At 54.5% G+C, this 25,220-nt stretch overlaps 1 protein-coding gene across 1 annotated transcript in view; it reads right to left on the bottom strand.

Moving 5' to 3' along the window:
* Nucleotides 1–23,687, bottom strand: part of LOC147096977 (uncharacterized) — a 24,253-nt gene extending 566 nt beyond the window's left edge. The window contains exons 1-6 of the mRNA XM_085972555.1: nt 23,589–23,687; nt 19,694–19,745; nt 18,240–18,308; nt 16,165–16,254; nt 9,052–9,159; nt 1–192 (exon numbers count right to left, since the gene is read on the bottom strand). The exon at nt 1–192 is cut by the window's left edge and continues 566 nt beyond it. Of these exons, the coding sequence (XP_085828681.1) occupies nt 59–192; nt 9,052–9,159; nt 16,165–16,254; nt 18,240–18,308; nt 19,694–19,736 (444 nt within the window). The 5' untranslated portion in view covers nt 19,737–19,745; nt 23,589–23,687 and the 3' untranslated portion in view covers nt 1–58. The remainder of the gene's footprint in view (nt 193–9,051; nt 9,160–16,164; nt 16,255–18,239; nt 18,309–19,693; nt 19,746–23,588) is intronic.
* Nucleotides 23,688–25,220: the final 1,533 nt, after the last annotated feature.

Here is a 25,220-nt window from a genome sequence, read left to right as displayed (position 1 = left end):
TCTCTCTCTCTGTCTCTCTCTCTCTCTCTCTCTCTCCCTCCCTCCCTCTCTCTCTCGTTTAGTGACTCAAATGATGGGAGATTTTACTGTCTTCCTCCTCCTGTTCCGTGTCTGTCACCCGTTCGCTCTGGTCTGTTGTGGAGGAATGTCGGAGCGGGTTGCTCTCAGTAAACGTCTCTGGCGTCTCAGTTTCTGAAATGACAAATATGAATTATCGCAGTCATGGTATCATCCACTTGCAGTAAGGCGCAGTGCGCCCCAAGTTCCGCACTGGAAATCAGAGTTAATGTGGACCCAATGCTCTCGTACCTTGACCCACGACCCCGACATGCGACCCTTCACTGACCCTCAACCCCTGGCCCTCAACGCTTCCCTGACCCGCGACTCCTGACCCACAACGTTTTCCTGACTCCCGACCCCTGACTGTAATGTATGTGCCTTTAAGGGGGAACTACTTTGTACAGCTCATGTATACTGTAGTACCGGCAGTGACCACACCTGTATATAACGCTGAGTAGTAATCTGTACAGATCAGTTGCAGTTTGAGCCACGTTGAGTAAACATCGTTTGTACCGTTCTCCGCAGTCTGTGTCTGATTATACACGGACGTAACATTGGCGACAAGGCAGGATCGAACCTACCTCCAACTCTGCATCTCCTCCCGGGGATTCGTTCCTGGAGATCAGTGGATTGGAGGTCAAGGCCAGAGACTTGGGCGTCGACCACGGGCAACCGCCCAAACATCCAGCAGAGACTCGAGAATTGCGGGGGAGGCTGTCGAGAGCCAGGCTTGGCTTTCCAGTCGAGGTGGTCCAGCGAAACGGGCTGGCAACAGGTAGTGCGCAGACCCTTCCCGGACAGCGGCGGGCTAGAGCCCGACCGAGCGGCACAGCAAAGGGCTGAGCAGCGTCGACGGGGGAGAGAGAGGGCAGAGCGCACAGGGCGCAGCCGGTGTTCAGGGGCCGCGCAGCGTCGGAGAGAGGGAGAGAGAGACGTGCAGAAACCAGAAGGTCCAAAATGCACCACCACAAGCCCCTCTACACCCATGGGAGTGGCCCTCATCTCCATGGCAACGGGTGCATATTGATTTTGCTGGTCCATTCATGGACTCAATGTTTTTAATAGCCGTGGATGCGCACTCGAAATGGCCTGAGGTGATCAAAATGTCCTCCACCACCACGGAGAAAACTATTGCAGTCTTACGGACCACTTTTGCCAGGAACGGCTTGCCAGAGCAGATTTGCTCTGATAACGGACCACAGTTTGTGTCCGAAGAGTTTCGAAGATTTATGAAAAGGAATGGGGTAAGGCATTACACATCTGCCCCGTATCATCCAGCCACAAATGGTTAGCACTGTTGCCTCACAGCGCCAGGGACCCGGGTTCGAATCCGGCCTCGGGCGACTGTCTGTGTGGAGTTTGCACATTCTCCCCGTGTTTGCGTGGGTTTCCTCAGGGTGCTCCGGTTTCCTCCCACAGTCCAAAGATGTGCGGGTTAGGTTGATTGGCTATGATAAATTGACCCTTAGTGTTAGGGGGATTAAATACGTGGGGTTACAGGGATAGGGTGGGATATGTGTTGGTGTAGGGGTTACAGGGATCGGGTGGGATATGTGTCGGTGCAGGCTCGATGGGCCGAAATGGCCTCTATCTGCACTGTGGGGTTTCTGTGATTCTGTGAAATGGATTGGCTGAGAGGTTCGTACAAACCTTTAAAAAAGCAGTAAAGGCCAAGGCCTAGAAATTCGGTTGTGGGTCCGCCAGGGCTTTAGCGCCCGAAATTTTGCGCCGGCGTTAATGCCGCTGCGCCCGACGAAAATTCGGTTGCCCCGGGCCCAGACGGCGGCGGGCGCTAATGGAGGGTTTTTGCGCCTCACTATGGGCGTTCAGTGCAGTTTTGAGGCGCTAATCCCCCGCTGCGGCACCCGAGGCGGTGCGGCAGGCTGGGGTACTGCAGGCCTCCTCCTTCTGTTAAGGAGGAGCTGCCTGCAGCCGACCGCTGGCCGGTCGATTCGCCCGACAAATGAGCCCGGCACCTCGGGGAAGAGCCGGGCTCGCGGGCCACACACATCAGTGCCGCGGGGGGGTGGTGGAGGAGTCCGGGGAGGGAGGTGCGGGCAGGCGGCCGCCGGGAAAGCGGCCGGCCGCCGCTCCACCTTTATGCGCCGGCGCAAAGGTGTGTAACATCCCTTTCAACAATCGTTGGTTGCGGCTGCCACGGGCGAGGCGGCCGCAACTGAATTTGGGCTTGGGGCCGGGTTACCATGGCAACCGGGACGCTGCGCTCACCGATGACGTCATCGGTGCCGGCGCAGCGCTACCGGCTAACGCCGATGGTAGGGCCCAACGCAATTTCGTTACCAGCTATAATTCCGGCGCAAGACCCTCTAACGCCTCTAATTGGGCGCTAACCCCACCGAATTTCTAGGCCCATGTGCGATGACGACATTCCACTGCAGCATAAGGTGGACAATTTCCTGTTAGCCTACGGAAATGCGACACATGCAGTCACCAACCAGACCCCGGCCATGATGTTCTTTAACCGAAGGTTGAGATCTCGTCTGGATTTGCTCAGACCAAATGTACGAAGAGATGTTGAGAATAAGCAATTCCAGCACATCAATGAGAAGCCGACAAGGAGCTTCAGTGTAGGGCAACCAGTCTTGGCCCGTGACTACCGAACAGAGAAATGGCAACCAGGAATGATATGCACACGGCAGGGGCCACTAATGTACACAGTGGATGTTGGGGAGAACATTGTGAGACGCCATGTTGACCAGATCCTAGAGTCACAGGAACGAGTCAACCCCATGTCTCGCCCCTACGTACCTGGTGATGAACCTGACGTACAGGTCGCATCTACCTCAGAAACAGTAGTATCGGAAGCTGATTAATCAACTGACGACAGGGGGCTAGAATCGCCTCCGCGCCAAGAGCAAGACACTCGGGAAAGGCACTATCCAGAAAGGATCAGGAAGCCTCCCCAAAGACTGAATTTATAAATAGACTATTTTCAGCTAATGTTGCATGTTAAAAGTGTTAATTGTAATTAGTTTGATATTTAATTGTTAAATGAGTGTTATGGCACTGTTAATCTAAAAGGGGAGGAATTGTAATGTATGTACCTTTAAGGGAGAGAACTACTTTTTACAGCTCCTGTATACTGTAGTACCGGCAGTGGCCACACCTGTATATAAACCCTGAGTAGGGATCTGTAAAGTTAGTTCTAGAGTAACCCTCATCCAGTAAACACCTGTTGATTGTTCCCTGCAGTCTCTTGTCTAATTATTGAAGGACACAACATCAAGATACACGGATCTAACACCCGGCACACTGACAGCTGTTCTCTCCTTGTCGAGAATGCTGGCAACAGTGAGTCGCCATGTGCTGGCCATCCCTTCACCGTCAAATCATATACCCGAGACAGTGTCGGGTCATTTCGGGTTTCCTTTTTGATACAAGCGTTAGTTACCGGTAGGTATTCAACTATAGTCGAATGGAGTATTTCGACAGGATCCACTGCTGGTGCTTCCTCCGCAGTAGGCAGTGGCAGGCGTGATAGCCCATCAGCATTTCCATGCTTTTTCGTGCCCTTATATTCAATCTCATAGTGGTGCGCCCCTAGAAAAAGTGACCATCTTTGTAGTCGTTGCGCAGTCATCACCGGAACGACCTTCTTCGGATTAAAAATGGAGACAAGAGGCTGGTGGTCAGTCAGCAAGGTGAATTTCTGCCCGTGCAGATAGTGATTGAACTTTTTCACTCCCCACACTAGGCTGAGGGCCTCCCTGTCAATCTGGGCGTAGTTACGCTCGGCTGAGGTTAGTGATCGTGACGCAAAGGCTATTGGCCTCTCTGAGCCGTCCGAGAATTTGTGCGACAGCACCGCTCCAATGCCGTAGGGTGATGCATCACATGCCAACCGAATTGGTAATGCTGAGTTGTAATGGGCCAATACCTCTTTCGATGTGATTAGTGTTTTGCTCTTCTGGAAAGCTCGTCTACATTCCTCACTCCACTTCCATGGCTGATCCTGTGTCCAATTCCATTTTCACTTGGACTCCGGCTATCTTGAGCGTGACCCAGATAGTTTGGTGATCCTCCGTTTTGATCACATTATGTAGTTCCAGACAACCCAGCTCCTTGCTTCAGGAGTCTGTATCACTTTTCTGTTCGTCTGAACTACTCTCCGTCACCTTATGTACCTTCTTGTACTTCTCCTGCGGAGATTTCTTGCTGCTGGTTTTCTTTCCCGACCTGCAGCCTCTTGCTATGTGTCCTACTTTTCCACACTGTCTGCACACTTTGTCCTTGAACCAGCAATCCTTATGGTCGTGTGTTGTTCTGCCGCAGCGATAGCACTTCACTGTTCCGTATGACATTTCATTTGTGCCATATTCTTGCGGTCTCCGTTGTATCTCTGCCGTGCCCCGTGCTGCTGCTTCGTGTGATACTGCAATGCTGAAAGCCTTGTCCAGCGTAAGATCCTTTTCTGATAGAAGCCGTTTCTGAGTTCCTTCACTTTGAAGCCCACACACAAACTTGTCCCTTAAAGTATCTGCTAGTCCCGTTCCAAACTGGCAGTGTTTCGATAGCTTACGCAGTTCTGTTAAATACTCAGCATTACTTTCATCTTTATGCTGGTTCCTTTTGTGAAACTTAAATCTTTCTGCTATCAGCAGCGGTGTGGGGTTTAAGTGGTCTTGTAGGATTGACACTATGTTTTCAAAATCCTTTTCCGCTGGCTTCTCTGGGGTTACTAGGTTTCGCAGTAAGCCATACGTTTTTGCACGCATTGAATTCAACAATACCAGCGCTTTCCTGTCATCTGGCACTTCATTCGCCTTGCAGTACACTTCTATGCATTCTACATATGTCGTCCAATCTTCGACTTCATTGTCGAACGCTGTGACACTGCCACTCTTCGGCATCCCTGGGTGTGGTTAGACTGGCTAAAAATGGCGTCTCCCGCGCTCTCCCTTCTTCCCCGCTGCGGCTCAAAATGGCGTCTCCCACGCTTTCCTTTCTTCCCCACTGACGCTGCTTGGCCCTTGAACACCGGCTGCGCTCTGTGCATTTTCCTGCGCGCCTCTCTCCCCCGTTGACGCTGCTCGGCCCTTGAACACCGGCTGCGCTCTGCTCTCTCTCATCCGTTGACGCCGCTCGGTCCTGAACACCGGCTGCGCCCTGTGCGCTCTACCCGCTCACTCTCCCCGTCGACACTGCTCGGCCTTTTTCTGTGCCGCTCGGTCGGGCTCTAGCCCGCCGCTGTCCGGGAAGGGTCTGCGCAGTACCTGTTGCCAGCCCGCTTCGCTGGACCACCATGACTGGAGAACCAAGCCTGGCTCTCGACAGCCTCCCCTGCGATGCTGAAATCTCCGCTGGAAGACTGGGGGGTTGCCCGTGGTCGACGCCCGTGCTTCTAGACTCGACCTTCTTCCACTGTTCTCCAGGAGTGAATCCCTGGGAGGTGATGCAGAGTTGCAGGTAGGTTTGAATCTGCCTCGTCGCCAATGTTAGATCCGTGTATCTTGATGTTGTGTGTCCTTCAATAATTAGACAAAATACTGCAGGGAACAATCAACAGGTGTTTACTGGATGAGGGTTACTCTAAAACTACTGTACAGATCCCTACTCAGGGTTTATATGCAGGTGTGGTCACTGCCGGTACTAGAGTATACAGGAGCTGTAAAAAGTAGTTCTCTCCCTTAAAGGTACATACATTACACCGGGGGACCTTGATGTGTGGATCCCGAGTGGTAATTCCACCCAAGTTAAGGGATAGAGTGCTCAATGAGCTTCATGAGGGTCATCTGGGAGGGGTAAAAATGAAAAGCCTAGCCAGGGCTTATGTGTGGTGGCCGGGAATCGATAAACAAATCGAGGACCTGACCAAGAGCTGCTCAGGATGCCAGAAAGTCCAAAATGCACCACCACAGGCCCCTCTACACCCATGGGAGTGGCCCTCATCTCCATGGCAACGGGTGCATATTGATTTTGCTGGTCCATTCATGGACTCAATGTTTTTAATAGCCGTGGATGCGCACTCGAAATGGCCTGAGGTCATCAAAATGTCCTCCACCACCATGGCGAAAACTATTGCAGTCCTACGGACCATTTTTGCCAGGAATGGCTTGCCAGAACAGATTTGCTCCGACAACGGACCACAGTTTGTGTCCGAAGAGTTCCGGAGGTTCTTGAAAAAGAATGGGGTAAGGCGTTACACATCCGCCCCGTATCATCCAGCCACAAATGGATTGGCTGAGAGGTTCGTACAAACCTTTAAGAAGGCAATAAAGGCTATGTAGAATGACAACATTCCGCTGCAGCACAAGGTGGACAATTTCCTGTTCGCCTTCCGGAATGCGACACATGCAGTCACCAACCAGGCCCCAGCCATGATGTTCTTTAACCGAAGGTTAAGATCTCGCCTGGATTTGCTCAGACCAAATGCACGAAGAGATGTTGAGAGTAAGCAATTCCAGCACATCCATGAGAAGCCAACAAGGAGCTTCAATGTAGGGCAACCAGTCTTGGCCCGTGACTACCGAACAGAGAAATGGCAGCCAGGAACGATATGCACATGGCAGGGCCCACTAATGTACACAGTGGACGTTGGGGAGAGCATCGTGAGATGCCATGCTGACCAGATCCTAGAGTCACAGGAACATGTCAACCCCATGCCTCGCCCATACGTACCTGGTGATGAACCCGACGTACAGGTCGCATCTACTCCAGAAACAGTAGCATCGGAAGCTGATGAACCAACCGACGACAGGGGGCCAGAATCGCCTCCGCACCAAGAGCGAGACACTCGGGAAAGGCACTATCCAGAAAGGATCAGGAAGCCTCCCCAAAGACTGAATTTATAAATAGACTATTTTCAGCTAATGTTGCATGTTAAAAGTGTTAATTGTAATTAGTTTGATATTTAATTGTTAAATGAGTGTTATGGTACTGTTAATCTAAAAGGGGAGGAATTGTAATGTATGTACCTTTAAGGGGGGAACTACTTTGTACAGCTCATGTATACTGTAGTACCGGCAGTGACCACACCTGTATAAAACGTTGAGCAGTAATCTGTACAGATCAGTTGCAGTTTGAGCCACGTTGAGTAAACATCGTTTGTACCGTTCTCCGCAGTCTGTGTCTGATTATATATGGACGTAACACTGACCCTCGACCCCGACTCTCGACCCTTCCCTGAACCTTGACCCCAGAGGCTGGACCCTTACCTGACCCTCGACCCCTGATGCTCGACCCTTCCCTGACCTCGACCCCTGACTGTGGCCCCTTCCCTGACCCTTGACCCTTTGGCGCTTGACCCTTCCCTCACCCTCGACCCCTGACGTTCGACCCTTCCCTAACACTCGACTCGTGACCCTCAAAACCTCCCTCACCCTCGACTGCTGACCCTCGACCCTACACTCACCCCGACCCTTCCCTCACCCCTGACCCTACCCTCACCCCCGACCCGTCCCTCGCCCCCGTCAAAGGTTATGCACAGGCCTTCACAGCTCCCGCTGCGTCTCAGCGGAGGAACGACCCCAGCGGCGGTGGTAATGAATCACACTGACGAGGACAGGGCCCCGGATCCAATTCCTGGTCCGTGCTGGGTCACTTGCCTCCATTTGAGGGCGGTCGGTGGCGGAGGGGGGGGCGGGGAGCTGGTGGCAATGGTACTACAATTACTCTCCGCTTCCCCCGGGGTGAGGAGCGTGGGGGAGTGCGGGGTTTCCTGCTCCTCAGCGCCATCCAGTGACCCCCCTGCCGCGGGAAGCCGGGATCAGGTCTGGATGTTGCACCCTCACAACCCAAAAAAGTCGACCAACACCCCCTGCCTGGGCTAACAGCAGTGCAGCTACTCCTGGTGGGGACGGGTGGGTGAGAGGGGGGCAAGACCATTGATGATGTGTCCATGGAAGATTGAGTAGGAATCAGATTACCAATTAATTACAAACATCACCATGTATTTATATAGCGCCTTTAATGTAGTTAAACATCCCAAGGCGCTTCACAGGAGCGATTATCAGACAAATTTGACCCCGAGCCACATCAGGAGATGTTCGGACAGGTGACCAAAAGCTTGGTCAAAGAGGTCGGTTTTAAGGAGCGTCTTAAAGGAGGAGAGAGAGGCGGAGAGGTTTAGGGAGGGAATTCCAGAGCTCGGGGCCCAGGCGGCTGAAGGCACGGCCGCCAATGGTGGAGCGATGGAAATTGGGGGATGGGCAAGAGGCCAGAATTGGAGGAGCGCAGAGATCTCAGAGGGTTGGAGGAGGTTACAGAGATAGGGAGGGTTGTAGGGGCTGGAGGAGGTTACAGCGATAGGGAGGGTTGTAGGGGGCTGGAGGAGGTTACAGAGATAGGGAGGGTTGTAGGGGGCTGGAGGAGGTTACAGAGATAGGGAGGGTTGTAGGGGCTGGAGGAGGTTACAGAGATAGGGAGGGTTGTCGGGGCTGGAGGAGGTTACAGAGATAGGGAGGGTTGTAGGGGGCTGGAGGAGGTTACAGAGATAGGGAGGGTTGTGGGGGCCGGAGGAGGTTACAGAGATAGGGAGGGTTGTAGGGGGCTGGATGAGGTTACAGAGATAGGGAGGGTTGTAGCGGCTGGAGGAGGTTACAGAGATAGGGAGGGTTGTAAGGGCTGGAGGAGGTTACAGAGATAGGGAGGGTTGTAGGGGCTGGAGGAGGTTGCAGAGATAGGGAGGGTTGCAGGGGCTGGAGGAGGTTACAGAGATAGGGAGGGTTGTAGGGGCTGGAGGAGGTTACAGAGATAGGGAGGGTTGTAGGGGCTGGAGGAGGTTACAGAGATAGGGAGGGTTGTAGGGGCTGGAGGAGGTTACAGAGATAGGGAGGGTTGTAGGGGGCTGGAGGAGGTTACAGAGATAGGGAGGGTTGTAGGGGCTGGAGAAGGTTACAGAGATAGGGAAGGGGGCAAGGAGGGAACCAATGTAGGTCAGCGAGTAAACGTGGGTGGGGTGGGTGGTGGGTGAGAACCGGCAACATCACACACAGCGTCGGAGTAAAGACTAGAATGTGATTGGCTCTTTACCGTATTCGCCCGCTTCCTGGGTACTGAGTCCAACCGTGAATTGCCCTGAGGCCACCGGAGAACTCTGGGATTCGTCAGACGGAGCAGGTGTCTCTGAAATATTTAATTCTGGTATGACAAAGAAAGTAAACAGTGAATCATTACACAGGTGAAGAAGCTCAATGTCGTAGAATCTCACCGCACAGAAGGAGGCCATTCGGCTCATCGTGCCTGTGCCGGCTCTTTGAACGAGCTCTCCAATTAGTCCCACTCCCCCCCTGCTCTTTCCCCACAGCCCTGTAAACTTTCCCCTTTAAGTATTCATGCGCCTAGTGGATGGGGTGCTTGATTGGCCCCCCATCCACCGCCTTAAACATTCACTCCCTCCACCACCGGCGCACCGTGGCTGCAGTGTGTACCATCTACAAGATGCACTGCAGCAACTCGCCAAGGCTTCTTCGGCAGCACCTCCCAAACCCGCCACCTCTTCCACCTAGAAGGACAAGGGCAGCAGGCGCACGGGAACACCACCACCTCCAAGTTCCACCTCCAAGTCACACACCATCCTGACTTGGAAATATATCGGCCGTTCCTTCATCGTCGCTGGGTCAAAATCCTGGAACTCCCTCCCTAACAGCGCTGTGGGAGCACCGTCACCACACGGACTGCAGCGGTTCAAGAAGGCGGCTCACCACCACCTTCTCAAGGGGCGACTAGGGATGTGCAATAAATGCCAGCCTCGCCAGCGACGCCCACATCCCAGGACCGAATATGTAAAAAACCTAGGGGGAAAAATTCAGGGCGCTAATGGGGCAACTAGCGCTCGGGCGTGACGATGTTTGCGCCCCTCGCGAAATTGACCAGACTTTTTGCGGTGGCGCTAAACTCAACCGCCACGATCTCCTGCGCCGGCAGATCGTGACGTCAGTCGAGCGTGCAACGCCCCGGACCGGATATTGAATGGCACCCCCCTGCCTTACCGCCTGCCGCTAGCAACGACAGGTTGAGGGGAGCGTTTCCCAGTCAGGAAGGGACTGGGGGAGCGCTATTTAAAGGCGACCGCTTCCTGCCTTTTTTTGTTGGCGACATTTTTGCACCACGCATTCTGAGAGAGAGAGAGAGACTTCTGGAGAGATTCAACGCTGTGTGAAGGAGTTTTGGGTACTGAGCAGCACTTTGCAGGTTCATTTTGATTTACCCTTCCTGGCATCGATTTAGAAGAGACTGTGGGGGCTGCACTCTGAGCTCTTTCCCTGGGCCTCTCCATTGTTCTTTCCAGCAGATTTGATGTACAGGTCTCTCCAGGCCGAGATTCAAGGCTGCAATGAGCAGGGTGTGGATGGAGAGCAAGATCGACCCTCCCCTTTAAGAACTGGCCGGCGCCAGTGTGTCTGTGTTCCGTTGCTGACTGACATCACATGAACTTCGCCAGCGCTCTGAGGTAGCGCCTCGCTCCTCGGCGTTAGCGCCTTAAGAGAGGTGTGTAGCGCCTGATTCAGTGCTCTAATCACCTCCAGGGGCGATAGAGGCCAAGTTTGCAGTTGGAGGCGATAATTAACGCCAGGCGCTAAACTTTGCGCCCGGCCGATAATGGCGCCCCACACGGGGCGATACCGAATTTCTCCCCCATAGAGTCATAGGGATCGATTTTCGTGGAGCTGTCAAGCGGGGTTTCAGGCGTGTGGGGGGGGGGGAAATCCCGAATTCGGGGGTCCTGACACCATCCCGCCCAAACCCCGCCTCCACGCAACTTTCAGAGGCAGCGGGTATCCGCCCCGCAATGGGACCCGCCGAAACCAGGCGGGAAGGGATTAGTGCCAATTAACTGCCTGTTAACAGGTAGTTAACAGGTAGTTTTTAGCCTAATCCCTATTTTGAGGGGTTTCGTGTGGGATTCCCGACGGCTCCAAACCACGCCAGGTCAGAGCAGGCGGGCCGTCGGGTTGAAGGAGTTGGAGGGGTCGAGATATCAGTGCTCAGGTGAGTGATGGGTGCATGAGTGTAAAGGTAAGTGTGTTTGGTGTGTCTAAAGTGATTAAAGAACTTTTACTTACCTGTACTTACCTTAACAGCCTTTCTTCCTGTAGCCGTCGGGAGCCCATCACTCAGCCGGCACTTAAAGCTGAACGGCTGCGATCTGTGAAAAGTGACAGCCTTCAGCTTTGAGTGCCGATGTGAGTTCTAACAGAGTCTGTGCAGAAGGACTCAGGTTAGAACTCAGACTGTCAGTGTTTCACAGCTTCAAACAGCTGTCAAACGCTGATATTTCATCTGTCAAAAACTCTTGACAGATGAAATGTCAATCTGTGACGTCACCTGTTGCTGGGTGGCCCTTAATTGGCCTGCTGAGCCCGCTGGGCGGGCTTAACAAGGTCAATCAAGGGAAAATCGCGCGGATTGGCCGGACGTCGAAGTAGGCGGGTCTAAAACCCGAAAGTTGTAGTCCTGCCTTCTTCCCGACTGCTTCAGGAAAATCGACCCCATAGAGTCATAGATTAGTGTTAGATAAGTGTTAGATAAGGGAATGTCTATCGATGTTATTTATATGGAATTCCAGAACGCATTGGACAAAGTTCCATTTAAGAGACTGTTCACAAAACTGAGAGCATGTGGAATTGGAGGCAACCTGTTGACATGGGTAGGGAGTTGGTTGGGAGGGAGGAGACAGTGAGTGGGGAGAAGGTACTCCAATTGGCAGGGTGTGACTAGTGGTGTCCCCCAGGGATCTGTTCAGGGGCCCCGGATTTTCATTCTATTGATAAATAACTTGGATGAAGGAATCGGGAGCCGTCTATCCAAGATTGCTGAGCACGCCAGGTTAGGCAGCACAGTTACGAGTGTAGACGGAACAAGAGAGTCGCAAAGGGGGCATCGGTAGATTGAGCGAGTGGGCAGATCTGTGGCAGACGCAGTTTAATGTGGGGAAAGTGCGAGGTCGCCCACTTCGGAGCGAAGATAGACCCGAGTGTTTTCTCAATGGCGAGCAGCGTGGAACTGTGGAGGAGCGGAGAGAGATTGAGGGGATCAAGAACAGACATCACTCGTGGACAGGTACACCTTCCACTACCTAAAATTGAGCATTGCCTAACCCAGTGTTGCGAAATCAGTGGTAACACTCAACTGGGGGTCTCCAAAGGCCCCAAGGTATCAAATGGAGCTGTTTGAAAATGATTAAAGGAGTCGATAGGGTCGAGAGAGAAAGACTATTTCCTCTGGTGGGGGGAGTCCAGAACAAGGGGGCAGAACCTTAAAATTAGAGCCAGGCCGTTCAGCGGTGATGTCAGGAAGCACTTCTTCACACAAAGGGTGGTGGAAATCTGGAACTCTCTCCCCAAAAAAGCTGAGGCTGGGGGTCAATTGGAAATTTCAAGACTGAGATTGGTAGATTTTTGTTGGGTGAGGGTATTATGGGTGACTGAACCAAGGCGGGCAAATGGAGTTAAGATACAGATCAGCCGCGATCTGATAGAGTGGCAGAACAGGCTCGAGGGGCTGAATGGGCCTCCTCCTGTTCCTGTGTAACAGGCTCGAGGGGCTGAATGGGCCTCCTCCTGTTCCTGTGTAAAAGGCTCGAGGGACTGAATGGGCCTCCTCCTGTTCCTGTGTAACGGGCTCGAGGGGCTGAATGGGCCTCCTCCTGTTCCTGTGTAACAGGCTCGAGGGGCTGAATGGGCCTCCTCCTGTTCCTGTGTAACAGGCTCGAGGGGCTGAATGGGCCTCCTCCTGTTCCTGTGTAACAGGCTCGAGGGACTGAATGGGCCTCCTCCTGTTCCTGTGTAACAGGCTCGAGGGGCTGAATGGGCCTCCTCCTGTTCCTGTGTAACAGGCTCGAGGGGCTGAATGGGCCGCCTCCTGTTCCTGCGTAACAGGCTCGAGGGTCTGAATGGGCCTCCTCCTGTTCCTGTGTAACAGGCTCGAGGGGCTGAATGGGCCTCCTCCTGTTCCTGTGTAACAGGCTCGAGGGGCTGAATGGGTCTCCTCCTGTTCCTGTGTAACAGGCTCGAGGGGGCTGAATGGGCCTCCACCTGTTCCTGTGTAACAGACTCGAGGGGCTGAATGGGCCTCCTCCTGTTCCTGTGTAACAGACTCGAGGGGCTGAATGGGCCTCCTCCTGTTCCTGTGTAACAGGCTCGAGGTGCTGAATGGGCCTCCTCCTGTTCCTGTGTAACAGACTCGAGGGGCTGAATGGGCCTCCTCCTGTTCCTGTGTAACAGGCTCGAGGGGCTGAATGGGCCTCCTCCGGTTCCTGTGTAACAGGCTCGAGAGGCTGAATGGGCCTCCTCCTGTTCCTGTGTAACTGGCTTGAGGGGCTGAATGGGCCTCCTCCTGTTCCTGTGTAACATGCTCGAGGGGGCTGAATGGGCTCCTCCTGTTCCTGTGTAACAGGCTCGAGGGGCTGAATGGGCCTCCTCCTGTTCCTGTGTAACAGGCTCGAGGGGCTGAATGGGCCTCTTCCTGTTCCTGTGTAACTGGCTCGAGGGGCTGAATGGGCCTCCTCCTGTTCCTGTGTAACAGGCTCGAGGGGCTGAATGGGCCTCCTCCTGTTCCTGTGTAACAGGCTCGAGGGGCTGAATGGGCCTCCTCCTGTTCCTGTGTAACAGGATCGAGGGGGCTGAATGGGCCTCCTCCTGTTCCTGTGTAACAGGCTCGAGGGGCTGAATGGGCCTCTTCCTGTTCCTGTGTAACTGGCTCGAGGGGCTGAATGGGCCTCCTCCTGTTCCTGTGTAACAGGCTCGAGGGGGCTGAATGGGCCTCCTCCTGTTCCTGTGTAACAGGATCGAGGGGCTGAATGGGCCTCCTCCTGTTCCTGTGTAACAGGCTCGAGGGGGCTGAATGGGCCTTCTCCTGTTCCTGTGTAACAGGCTCGAGGGGGCTGAATGGGCCTCCTCCTGTTCCTGTGTAACAGGCTCGAGGGGCTGAATGGGCCTCCTCCTGTTCCTGTGTAATAGGCTCGAGGGGCTGAATGGGCCTCCTCCTGTTCCTGTGTAACAGGCTCGAGGGGCTGAATGGGCCTCCTCCTGTTCCTGTGTAACAGGCTCGAGGGGCTGAATGGGCCTCCTCCTGTTCCTGTGTAACAGGCTCGAGGGGCTGAATGGGCCTCCTCCTGTTCCTGTGTAACAGGCTCGAGGGGCTGAATGGGCCTCCTCCTGTTCCCTGTGTAACAGGCTCGAGGGGCTGAATGGGCCTCCTCCTGTTCCAGTGTAACAGGCTCGAGGGGGCTGACTGGGCCTCCTCCTGTTCCTGTGTAACAGGCTCGAGGGGCTGAATGGGCCTCCTCCTGTTCCTGTGTAACAGGATCGAGGGGGCTGACTGGGCCTCCTCCTGTTCCTGTGTAACAGGCTCGAGGGGCTGAATGGGCCTCCTCCTGTTCCTGTGTAACAGGATTGAGGGGCGAGAAACGGGGAACTGTGGAGGAGTGGAGAGAGATTGAGGGGTCCATGGACAGACACCACCAATAGCTGGTGGGCAGGTTCAACAGATCATTAAAAAGGCGAATGGGATGTTGGTCTTTATCTCGAGAGTGTTGGAATAGAATCTGTGCTATTCATGTCAACTACTCCTCCTGTTGGATTTATTAGTGACTACCTTATACTGATGGAGTCCGCCCCACCTAGTTCTGGTCTCCCTCACAAGTGGAAACATCTTCTCTGCGTTTCGTGTTGGTGGGCTATTCGACTATAGAGTGCAGCATAGCAGGTACCCAATGTGCATGTACATAGATCCCTGAGGGCAGCAGGACATTATCAGAGGAAGGTTGTTCTTGCCATGGAAGGAGTGCAGCGAAGATTCACCAGACTGATACCTGGGATGGCAGGAATGACGTATGAGGAGAGATTGGGTCGATTGGGCTTATACTCGCTGGAGTTTAGAAGAATGAGAGGGGATCTCATTGAAACTTATAAAATTCGAACAGGACAGACAGACTAGATGCAGGAAGGATGTTCCCGATGGCGGGAGAGTCCAGAACCAGGGGTCACAGTCTAAGGATAAGGGGTAAGCCATTTAGGACAGAGATGAGGAGAAATTTCTTCACCCAGAGAGTGGTGAACATGTGGAATTCTCTACCACAGAAGGCAGTAGAGGCCAATTCATTAAATATATTCAAGAAGGAGTTGGATATATTTCTTAAGGCTAAAGGGATCAAGGGATATGGGGAGAAAGCAGGGACAGGGTACTGAGTTTGGATGATCAGCCATGATCTCATTGAATGGCGGAGCAGGCTCGAGGGGCCGAATGGCCTACTCCTGCTCCTATCTTCTATGTTTCTATGACAGGTAGATAAGGTGGTTAAAAAGGCATATGGGATTCTTGCCTTCATTAGCCGAGGCATAGAATATAAAAGCAGGGAGGTTATGATGGAGCTGTACAAAACGCTAGTTAGGCCACAGCTGGAGTACTGTGTGCAGTTCTGGTCGCCACACTATAGGAAGGATGTGATTGCTTTGGAGAGGGTGCAGAGGAGATTCACCAGGGTGTTACCTGGGCTGGAGCGCTTCAGCTATGAAGAGAGACTGGACAGGCTGGGGTTGTTTTCCTTAGAGCAGAGAAGGCTGAGGGGGGACCTGATTGAGGTGTACAAAATTATGAGGGGCATAGATAGGGTGGATAGAAAGGAACTTTTCCCCTTAGTAGAGGGGTCAATAACCAGGGGGCATAGTTTCAAGGTAAGGGGCAGGAGGTTTAGAGGGGATTTGAGGAAGAACTTTTTCACCCAGAAGGTGGTTGGAATCTGGAACTCACTGCCTGAAAGGGTGGTAGAGGCAGGAACCCTCACAACATTCAAGAAGCATCTAGATGAGCACTTGAAACGCCATAGCATACAAGGCTAGGGACCAAGTGCTGGAAAATGGGATTAGAATAGACAGGGCTTGATGGCCGGCGCGGACACGATGGGCCGAAGGGCATCTTTCTGTGCTGTATAACTCTAATGTATGACTCTAATCCTGTCCCAAGCCCGACACCCACTGTGGCCACGAGATGGGTGATCGGGAGCAGGAATCCTCGCTGATTATTTCCCCATCCCCACTCCCCCCACAAGCCCCCCGCTCCCCAATTCCCCAGCCTCACACCCCACTCCCCCGCCCCACACCACCCCACTCCCTAAACCTCTACAGGGTGATAATTCACACAAACCATTACAGAGCATCTCATCGTCAAGGGTGTGGTTCCCCACGGCTCCGTGCTCTGTCACCGTGAAGGCAGTGAGGTTCCCTGCGAAGTCCTCTGGGGAGAAATAGAGAAAATAAGCACAGAACAATTAGGATTTTCATCGGAGCAAAGAAGGTCGATGGAACATGAACGGGAAGTAAGGGTGCGGAGAGTAAGATCCAGGTCTACAGTGCACTGTGAGAGGGGCAGTACTGAGGGAGCGCCGCACTGTGAGAGGGGCAGTACTGAGGGAGAGCAGCACTGTGAGAGGGGCAGTACTGAGGGAGCGCCGCACTGTGAGAGGGGCAGTACTGAGGGAGCGCAGCACTGTGAGAGGGGCAGTACTGAGGGAGCGCCGCACTGTGAGAGGGTCAGTACTGAGGGAGCGCAGCACTGTGAGAGGGGCAGTACTGAGGGAGCGCCGCACTGTGAGAGGGGCAGTACTGAGGGAGCGCCGCACTGTCGGAGGGGCAGTACTGAGGGAGCGCCGCACTGTGAGAGGGGCAGTACTGAGGGAGCACCGCACTGTGAGAGGGGCAGTACTGAGGGAGCGCCGCACTGTGAGAGAGGCAGTACTGAGGGAGCGCAGCACTGTCAGAGGGGCAGTACTGAGGGAGCGCCGCACTGTCGGAGGGGCAGTACTGAGGGAGAGCCGCACTGTCGGAGGGGCAGTACTGAGTGAGAGCCGCACTGTCGGAGGGGCAGTACTGAGGGAGCGCCGCACTGTCGGAGGGGCAGTACTGAGGGAGCGCCGCACTGTCGGAGGGGCAGTACTGAGGGAGCGCCGCACTGTGAGAGGGGCAGTACTGAGGGAGCGCAGCACTGTGAGAGGGGCAGTACTGAGGGAGCGCAGCACTGTGAGAGGGGCAGTACTGAGGGAGCGCAGCACTGTGAGAGGGGCAGTACTGAGGGAGCGCCGCACTGTCGGAGGGGCAGTACTGAGGGAGCCCCGCACTGTCGGAGGGGCAGTACTGAGGGAGCGCCGCACTGTGAGAGGTACAGTACAGAGGGAGCGCCGCACTGTCGGAGGGGCAGTACTGAGGGAGCGCCGCACTGTCGGAGGGTCAGTACTGAGGGAGCGCCGCACTGTGAGAGGGGCAGTACTGAGGGAGCGCCGCACTGTGAGAGGGGCAGTACTGAGGGAGCGCCACACTGTCGGAGGGGCAGTACTGAGGGAGCCCCGCACTGCAGGAGGGGCAGTACTGAGGGAGCGCAGCACTGTCGGAGGGGCAGTACTGAGGGAGTGCCGCACTGTCGGAGGGGCAGTACTGAGGGAGCGCCGCACTGTGAGAGGGGCAGTACTGAGGGAGCGCCGCACTGTGAGAGGGGCAGTACTGAGGGAGCGCCGCACTGTCGGAGGGGCAGTACTGAGGGAGCCCCGCACTGTAGGAGGGGCAGTACTGAGGGAGCGCAGCACTGTCGGAGGGGCAGTACTGAGGGAGCGCAGCACTGTCGGAGGGTCAGTACTGAGGGAGCGCAGCACTGTCGGAGGGGCAGTACTGAGGGAGCGCCGCACTTTCGGAGGGGCAGTACTGAGGGAGCGCAGCACTGTTGGAGGGGCAGTACTGAGGGAGCGTCGCACTGTCGGAGGGGCAATACTGAGGGAGCGCCGCACTGTCGGAGAGGCAGTGCTGAGGGAGCGTCGCACTGTCAGAGGGACAGTACTGAGGGAGCGCCGCACTGTCGGAGGGACAGTACTGAGGGAGCGCCGCACTGTCGGAGGGGCAGTACTGAGGGAGCGCCGCACTGTCGGAGAGGCAGTACTGAGGGAGCGCCGCACTGTCGGAGGGGCAGTACTGAGGGAGCGCCGCATTGTCGGAGGGACAGTACTGAGGGAGCGCCGCACTGTCGGAGGGGCAGTACTGAGGGAGCGCCGCACTGTCGGAGTGGCAGTACTGAGAGAACGCCGCACTGTCGGAGGGGCAGTACTGAGGGAGCGCCGCACTGTCGGAGGGGCAGTACTGAGGGAGCGCCGCACTGTCGGAGGGGCAGTACTGAGGGAGCGCCACACTGTCGGAGGGGCAGTACTGAGGGAGCGCCACTCTGCGCGTGTAACTCACCCTGTTCAACTTCACCAGAATAGAGCAGTGTTGGAGGGACAGTGGTCTGATTGTTCTGTGTGTGGACTCCTGGTAAGTAATGACAATCAATCTGCATTAGTTCATTACTCTTAATTCAGCAACAACTTGCATTTATATAGCAACTTTAACTTCGTAAAACGTCCCAAGGTGCTTCCCAGGAGCGATTATCAAACAGAATTTGACCTCGAGCCACATCAGGAGATATTAGGACAGGTGACCAAAAGCTGGGTCAAAGCGGTCGGTTTTAAGGAGAGTCTTAAAGGAGGAGAGAGAGGCGGAGAGGTTTAGGGAGGGAATTCCAGAGCTCGGGGCCCAGGCGGCTGAAGGCACGGCCGCCAATGGTGGAGCGATGGAAATCGGGGGATGTTCAAGAGGGCCGAATTGGAGGAGCGCAGAGATCTGGGAGGGTTGTAGGGGCTGGAGGAGGTTACAGAGATAGGGAGGGTTGTCGGAGGCTGGAGGAGGTTCCAGAGATAGGGAGGGTTGTAGGAGGTTACAGAGATAGGGAGTGTTGAAGTGGGCTGGAGGAGGTTACAGAGATAGGGAGGGGTGTAGGGGCTGGAGGAGGTTACAGAGATAGGGAGGGTTGTAGGGGGCTGGAGGAGGTTACAGAGATAGGGAGGGTTGTAGGGGGCTGGAGGAGGTTACCGAGATAGGGAGGGTTGTAGGGGCTAGAGGAGGCTACAGAGATAGGGAGGGTTGAAGGGGGCTGGAGGAGGTTACAGAGAAAGGGAGGGTTGTAGGGGGCTGGAGGAGGTTACAGAGATAGGGAGGGTTGTAGGGGCTGGAGGAGGTTACAGAGATAGGGAGGGTTGTAGGGGGCTGGAGGAGGTAACAGAGATAGGGAGGGTTGTAGGGGCTGGAGGAGGTTACAGAGATAGGGAGGGTTGTAGGGGGCTGGAGGAGGTTACAGAGATAGGGAGGGTTGTAGGGGGCTGGAGGAGGTTACAGAGATAGGGAGGGTTGTAGGGGCTGGAGGAGGTTACAGAGATAGGGAGGGTTGTAGGGGGCTGGAGGAGGTTACAGAGATAGGGAGGGTTGTAGGGGCTGGAGGAGGTTACAGAGATAGGGAGGGTTGTAGGGGCTGGAGGAGGTTACAGAGATAGGGAGGGGTGTAGGGGGCTGGAGGAGGTTACAGAGATAGGGTGGGTTGTAGGGGCTGGAGGAGGTTACAGAGATAGGGAGGGTTGTAGGGGCTGGAGGAGGTTACAGAGATAGGGAGGGTTGTAGGGGCTGGAGGAGGTTACCGAGATAGGGAGGGTTGTAGGGGGCTGGAGGAGGTTACAGAGATAGGGAGGGTTGTAGGGGGCTGGAGGAGGTTACAGAGATAGGGAGGGTTGTAGGGGTTGGAGGAGGTTACAGAGATAGGGAGGGGGCTGAGGAGGCCGCGGAAAGATTTGAAGGAGTTGAGGTCGTGTCCGGGGCCTTGTTACCTGAGATTTCTAGAAGGAGCAGGATGTGCAGCACCAACAGCATTGTGAGGAGCTGAAACAGGAAACAATAGATTTTAGACACAGCCAACAGGAACATGCCACACAATCATCTCCACACTCTGGAGGAGGCCATTCGGCCCATCCTGCCTGTGCCGGCTCTTTGAACGAGCTCTCCAATTAGTCCCACTCCACCCCGCTCTTTCCCCACAGCCCTGTGAATTTTTCCCCTTCAAGTATTTCTCCAATTCCCCTTTTGAAAGTTACTATTGAATCTGCTTCCACCGCCCTTTCAGGCAGCGCGTTCCAGGTCACAACAACTCGCTGCGTAAAAACAATTCTCCTCATCTCCCCCTCTGGTTCTTTTACCGATTATCTTCAATCTGTGTCCTCTGGTTACCGACCCTCCTGCTGCTGGAACCAGTTTCTCCTTATTTACTCCATCAAAACCCCTCATGATTTTGAACGAATCTATTAAATCTCCGCTTTACTGCTCCCTCAGTACTGCCCCTCCGACAGTGCGGCGCTCCCTCAGTACTGCCCCTCCGACAGTGCGCCGCTCCCTCAGTACTGCCCCTCCGACAGTGCGGCGCTCCCTCAGTACTGCCCCTCCGACAGTGCGGCGCTCCCTCAGTACTGCCCCTCCGACAGTGCGGCGCTCCCTCAGTACTGCCCCTCCGACAGTGCGGCGCTCCCTCAGTACCGCCCCTCCGACAGTGCGGCACTCCCTCAGTACTGCCCCTCCGACAGTGCGGCGCTCCCTCAGTACTGCCCCTCCGACAGTGCGGCGCTCCCTCAGTGCTGACCCTCCGACAGTGCGGCGCTCCCTCAGTACTGCCCCTCCGACAGTGCGGCGCTCCCTCAGTACTGCCCCTCCGACAGTGCGGCGCTCCCTCAGTACTGCCCCTCCGACAGTGCGGCGCTCCCTCAGTACTGCCCCTCCGACAGTGCGGCGCTCCCTCAGTACTGCCCCTCCGACAGTGCGGCGCTCCCTCAGTACTGCCCCTCCGACAGTGCGGCGCTCCCTCAGTACTGCCCCTCCGACAGTGCGGCGCTCCCTCAGTACTGCCCCTCCGACAGTGCGCCGCTCCCTCAGTACTGCCCCTCCGACAGTGCGGCGCTCCCTCAGTACTGCCCCTCCGACAGTGCGGCGCTCCCTCAGTACTGCCCCTCCGACAGTGCGCCGCTCCCTCAGTACTGCCCCTCCGACAGTGCGCCGCTCCCTCAGTACCGCCCCTCCGACAGTGCGGCGCTCCCTCAGTACTGCCCCTCCGACAGTGCGGCGCTCCCTCAGTACCGCCCCTCCGACAGTGCGGCGCTCCCTCAGTACTGCCCCTCCGACAGTGCGCCACTCCCTCAGTACTGCCCCTCCGACAGTGCGCCGCTCCCTCAGTACTGCCCCTCCTACAGTGCGGCGCTCCCTCAGTACTGCCCCTCCGACAGTGCGGCGCTCACACAGGATGGTGGAAGCAGATTCAATAGTAACTTTCAAAAGGGGAATTGGAGAAATACTTGAAGGGGAAAAATTCACAGGGCTGTGGGGAAAGAGCAGGGGGGAGTGGGACTAATTGGAGAGCTCGTTCAAAGAGCCGGCACAGGCACGATGGGCCGAATGGCCTCCTCCTGTGCTGCCTCGTTCTCTGACCTCCATTATTTCTACAACGAATAAAAGTGTTGATGGAAAATTCAATAAAACACAGTTATGTCTGACGTCCTGTGAATTTTCTCCTGAATTTGTGCTCGCTGGATCGCCTTCGAGATTAATCTTGAATCCCTGGTGTCTTGGGTAATCCTGGAGATTTGGACCCAGACTTGACTGATAGAATCATAGAATGGTTACAGCACAGGAGGAGGCCATTCGGCCCGTCGAGCCCATGCCGGCTCTCTGCAGGAGCACTTCGGCTAGTCCCACTCCCCCGCCCTTTCCCCGGAGCCCTGTGAATTTCTTTCCTTCAGGTACTTATCCAATTCCCTTTTGAAAGCTGTGATTGAATCTGCCTCCACCGACCTCTCAGGCACCGCATTCCAGATCCTCACCACTCGCTGCGTAAAAAAGTTTTTCCTCATGTCGCCTTTGGTTCTTTTGCCAATCACCTTAAACCTGTGCCCTCTGGTTCTCGACCCTTCCGCCAATGGGAACAGTTTCTCTCTATCTACTCTGTCCAGACCCCTCGTGATTTTGAACACCTCGGTCAAATCTCCCCTTAACCTTCTCTGCTCTAAGGAGAACAACCCCAGCTTCTCCAGTCTCTCCACATCACTGAAGTCCCTCATCCCTGGGACCATTCTGGTCAATCTCCCCTTAACCTTCTCTGCTCTAAGGAGAACAACCCCAGCTTCTCCAGTCTCTCCACAACACTGAAGTCCCTCATCCCTGGGACCATTCTGATCAATCTCCCCTTAACCTTCTCTGCTCTAAGGAGAACAACCCCAGCTTCTCCAGTCTCTCCACATCACTGAAGTCCCTCATCCCTGGAACCATTCTGGTCAATCTTCTCCTTAACCTTCTCTGCTCTAAGGAGAACAACCCTAACTTCTCCAGTCTCTCCACGTCACTGAAGTCCCTCATCCCTGGAACCATTCTGGTCAATCTTCTCCTTAACCTTCTCTGCTCTAAGGAGAACAACCCCAGCTTCTCCAGTCTCTCCACATCACTGAAGACCCTCATCCCTGGGACCATTCTGGTCAATCTCCCCTTAACCTTCTCTGCTCTAAGGAGAACAACCCCAGCTTCTCCAGTCTCTCCACATCACTGAAGCCCCTCATCCCTGGGACCATTCTGGTCAATCTCCCCTTAACCTTCTCTGCTCTAAGGAGAACAACCCCAGCTTCCCCAGTCTCTCCACACCACTGAGGTCCCTCATCCCTGGGACCATTCTGGTCAATCTCCCCTTAACCTTCTCTGCTCTAAGGAGAACAACCCCAGCTTCTCCAGTCTCTCCGCATCACTGAAGTCCCTCATCCCTGGAACCATTCTGGTCAATCTTCTCCTTAACCTTCTCTGCTCTAAGGAGAACAACCCCAGCTTCTCCAGTCTCTCCACGTCACTGAAGTCCCTCATCCCTGGGAGCATTCTGGTCAATCTCCCCTTAACCTTCTTTGCTCTAAGGAGAACAACCCCAGCTTCTCCAGTCTCTCCATATCACTGATGTCCCTCATCCCTGGGACCATTCTGGTCAATCTCCCCTTAACCTTCTCTGCTCTAAGGAGAACAACCCCAGCTTCTCCAGTCTCTCCACGTCACTGAAGTCCCTCATCCCTGGGACCATTCTGGTCAATCTTCTCCTAACCTTCTCTGAAGCCTTTGCCTTCTTCTTGAAGTGCGGCGGTGCCCAGAATCGGATGCTGTGCTCCGACTGAGGCCGAACCAGCGTTGTATAAATGTTGAGATGTGCAAAATTCAGCTAAAGTGCGTGCGTGTGTGTTGGAGCATGTGGTTTGTGGCTGGCGGAGGCAGTGGTTTGTCAAGTCTTGATGTTCGGGGACCAGTTTTGAAGAATTTGTCCACTGATAAATTAGCTCACCTCCTGCGTGCCAGAGAGGGGGGAATTTCCAAACCGCAAGCGAAGCAGATGAGTCAGTAAGTCTATCGGAGGACCGTGAACGCTTGTGATATATCTGACAAGTGAAACCGTTTCACTTCCCTTCGTTCAACGGCATTTCATTTCAAAAAGGAAATCGGCCGTCTCTCTGCTTTTGCCAGCCGACCCTTCATCGAATGCACACCTCACGTGGTTAAAGGTCGCGGTGCTTTTTATTTTAAAACAAACTAGCCTTCTACCTGCCCGAGTCGTCGCTGCTTTTTCTGAACTGCACACTGCGCTGCCCCGGCGATTTGCTAATCTTTTCCCTCTCGAAAAGTTTTGTGAAGCCAGCTGAGATAAATCGGTGCGCTCACCTGGGATGAATGCGACTCCAACCGCGGCCCTTTCCCCGATCTGTTGAAGCGGATCCCTTCCAGCCTGAGAGACGGCTCAATTCAGAAGATGCTCTGCTGTCTGTGTGCGGTAGATTGGAGTGATAATGAGGTCCCGCCCACCGGACTGGCTCTTGCCGCAAGAGCCTGCAGACTCACTGACGAGGCAACCTTTTGAATTAGATCTTCCATTAGATTAACTTCGCTCGAAATCATCTGGTCCCCGCGCTGTCGGAGGGGGCCGTCTTTCGGATGAGACGTTAAACCGAGGCCCTCCCCCAGTCTGCCCCCTCAGGTGGACGTAAAAGATCCCACGGCCACTATTGGAAGGAGAGCAGGGGGGAGTTCTCCCCGGGGTCCTGGGGCCAATATTTATCCCTCAACCAACATCACTGAAAAAACAGATGATCTGGGTCATTATCACATCGCTGGGTGTGGGAGCTTGCTGTGCGCAGATTGGCTGCCGCGTCTCCCACATCACAACAGTGACCCCACTTCAAAAAAAGTCCTTCATTGGCTGTGAAGCGCTTTGGGACGTCCGGTGGTCGTGAAAGTCGCTGGAGAAATGGGAGACTTTCTTTTTTTAAGATCGCAATAAGTTGATTGCATTTTTAATCATCGGCAGTCATGATACATAGAAACATAGAAACACAGAAGATAGGAGCAGGAGTCGGCCATTCGGCCCCTCGAGCCTGCTCCGCCATTCAATGCGATCATGGCTGATCATCCAAATTCAGTACCCGGTCCCTGCTTTCTCCCCATATCCCTTGATCCCTTTAGCCTTAAGAAATATATCCAACTCCTTCTTGAATATAATTAGTGAATTGGCCTCAACTGCCTTCCGTGCTAGAGAATTCCACAGGTTCACCACTCTCTGGGTGAAGAAATTCCTCCTCATCTCAGTCCTAAATGGCTTATCCCTTATCCTTAGACTGTGACCCCTGGTTCTGGACTCCCCCGCCATCGGGAACATCCTTCCTGCATCTAGTCTGTCCAGTCCTGTTAGAATTTTATAAGTTTCAATGAGATCCCCTCTCATTCTTCTAAACTCCAGCCAGTACAAGCCCAATCAACCCAATCTGACTCAGCATTAAATGGGAAAATGCTCCACTGGCTGGAGTCATACCTAGCACAAAGGAAGATGGTTGTGGTGGTTGGAGGTCAATCATCACAGCCCCAGGACATCGCTGCAGGAGTTACTCAGGGCAGTGTCCTTGGCCCAACCACCTTCAGCTGCTTCATCAATGACCTTCCCCGCCAACGTAAGGTCAGAAATGGGGATGTTCGCTGATGACTGCACAGTGTTCAGTTCCATTCACAACTCCTCAGATAATGAAGCAGTCCGTGACCGCATGCAGCAAGACCTGGACGACGTTCAGGCTTGGGCTGATTAGTGACAAGTAACATTCGCGCCACAGAAGTGCCAGACAATGACTATCTCCAACAAGTGAGAGTCTAACCACCACCCCTTGACATTCAACGGCATTACCATCGCCGAATCCTCCACCATCAACATCCTGGGGGTCACCATTGACCAGAAACTTAACTGGACCAGCCACATAAATACTGTGGCAACAAGAGCAGGTCAGAGGCTGGGTATTCTGCGGCAAGTGA

Source organism: Somniosus microcephalus, chromosome 33 (assembly GCF_052327205.1).
Source record: "Somniosus microcephalus isolate GS21.2 chromosome 33, FLI_Smic_1.0, whole genome shotgun sequence".
NCBI classification, from domain to species: domain Eukaryota; kingdom Metazoa; phylum Chordata; class Chondrichthyes; order Squaliformes; family Somniosidae; genus Somniosus; species Somniosus microcephalus.
Note: the sequence above shows the minus strand (reverse complement) of the source record. Positions and strands in the feature narration are given on the sequence as shown.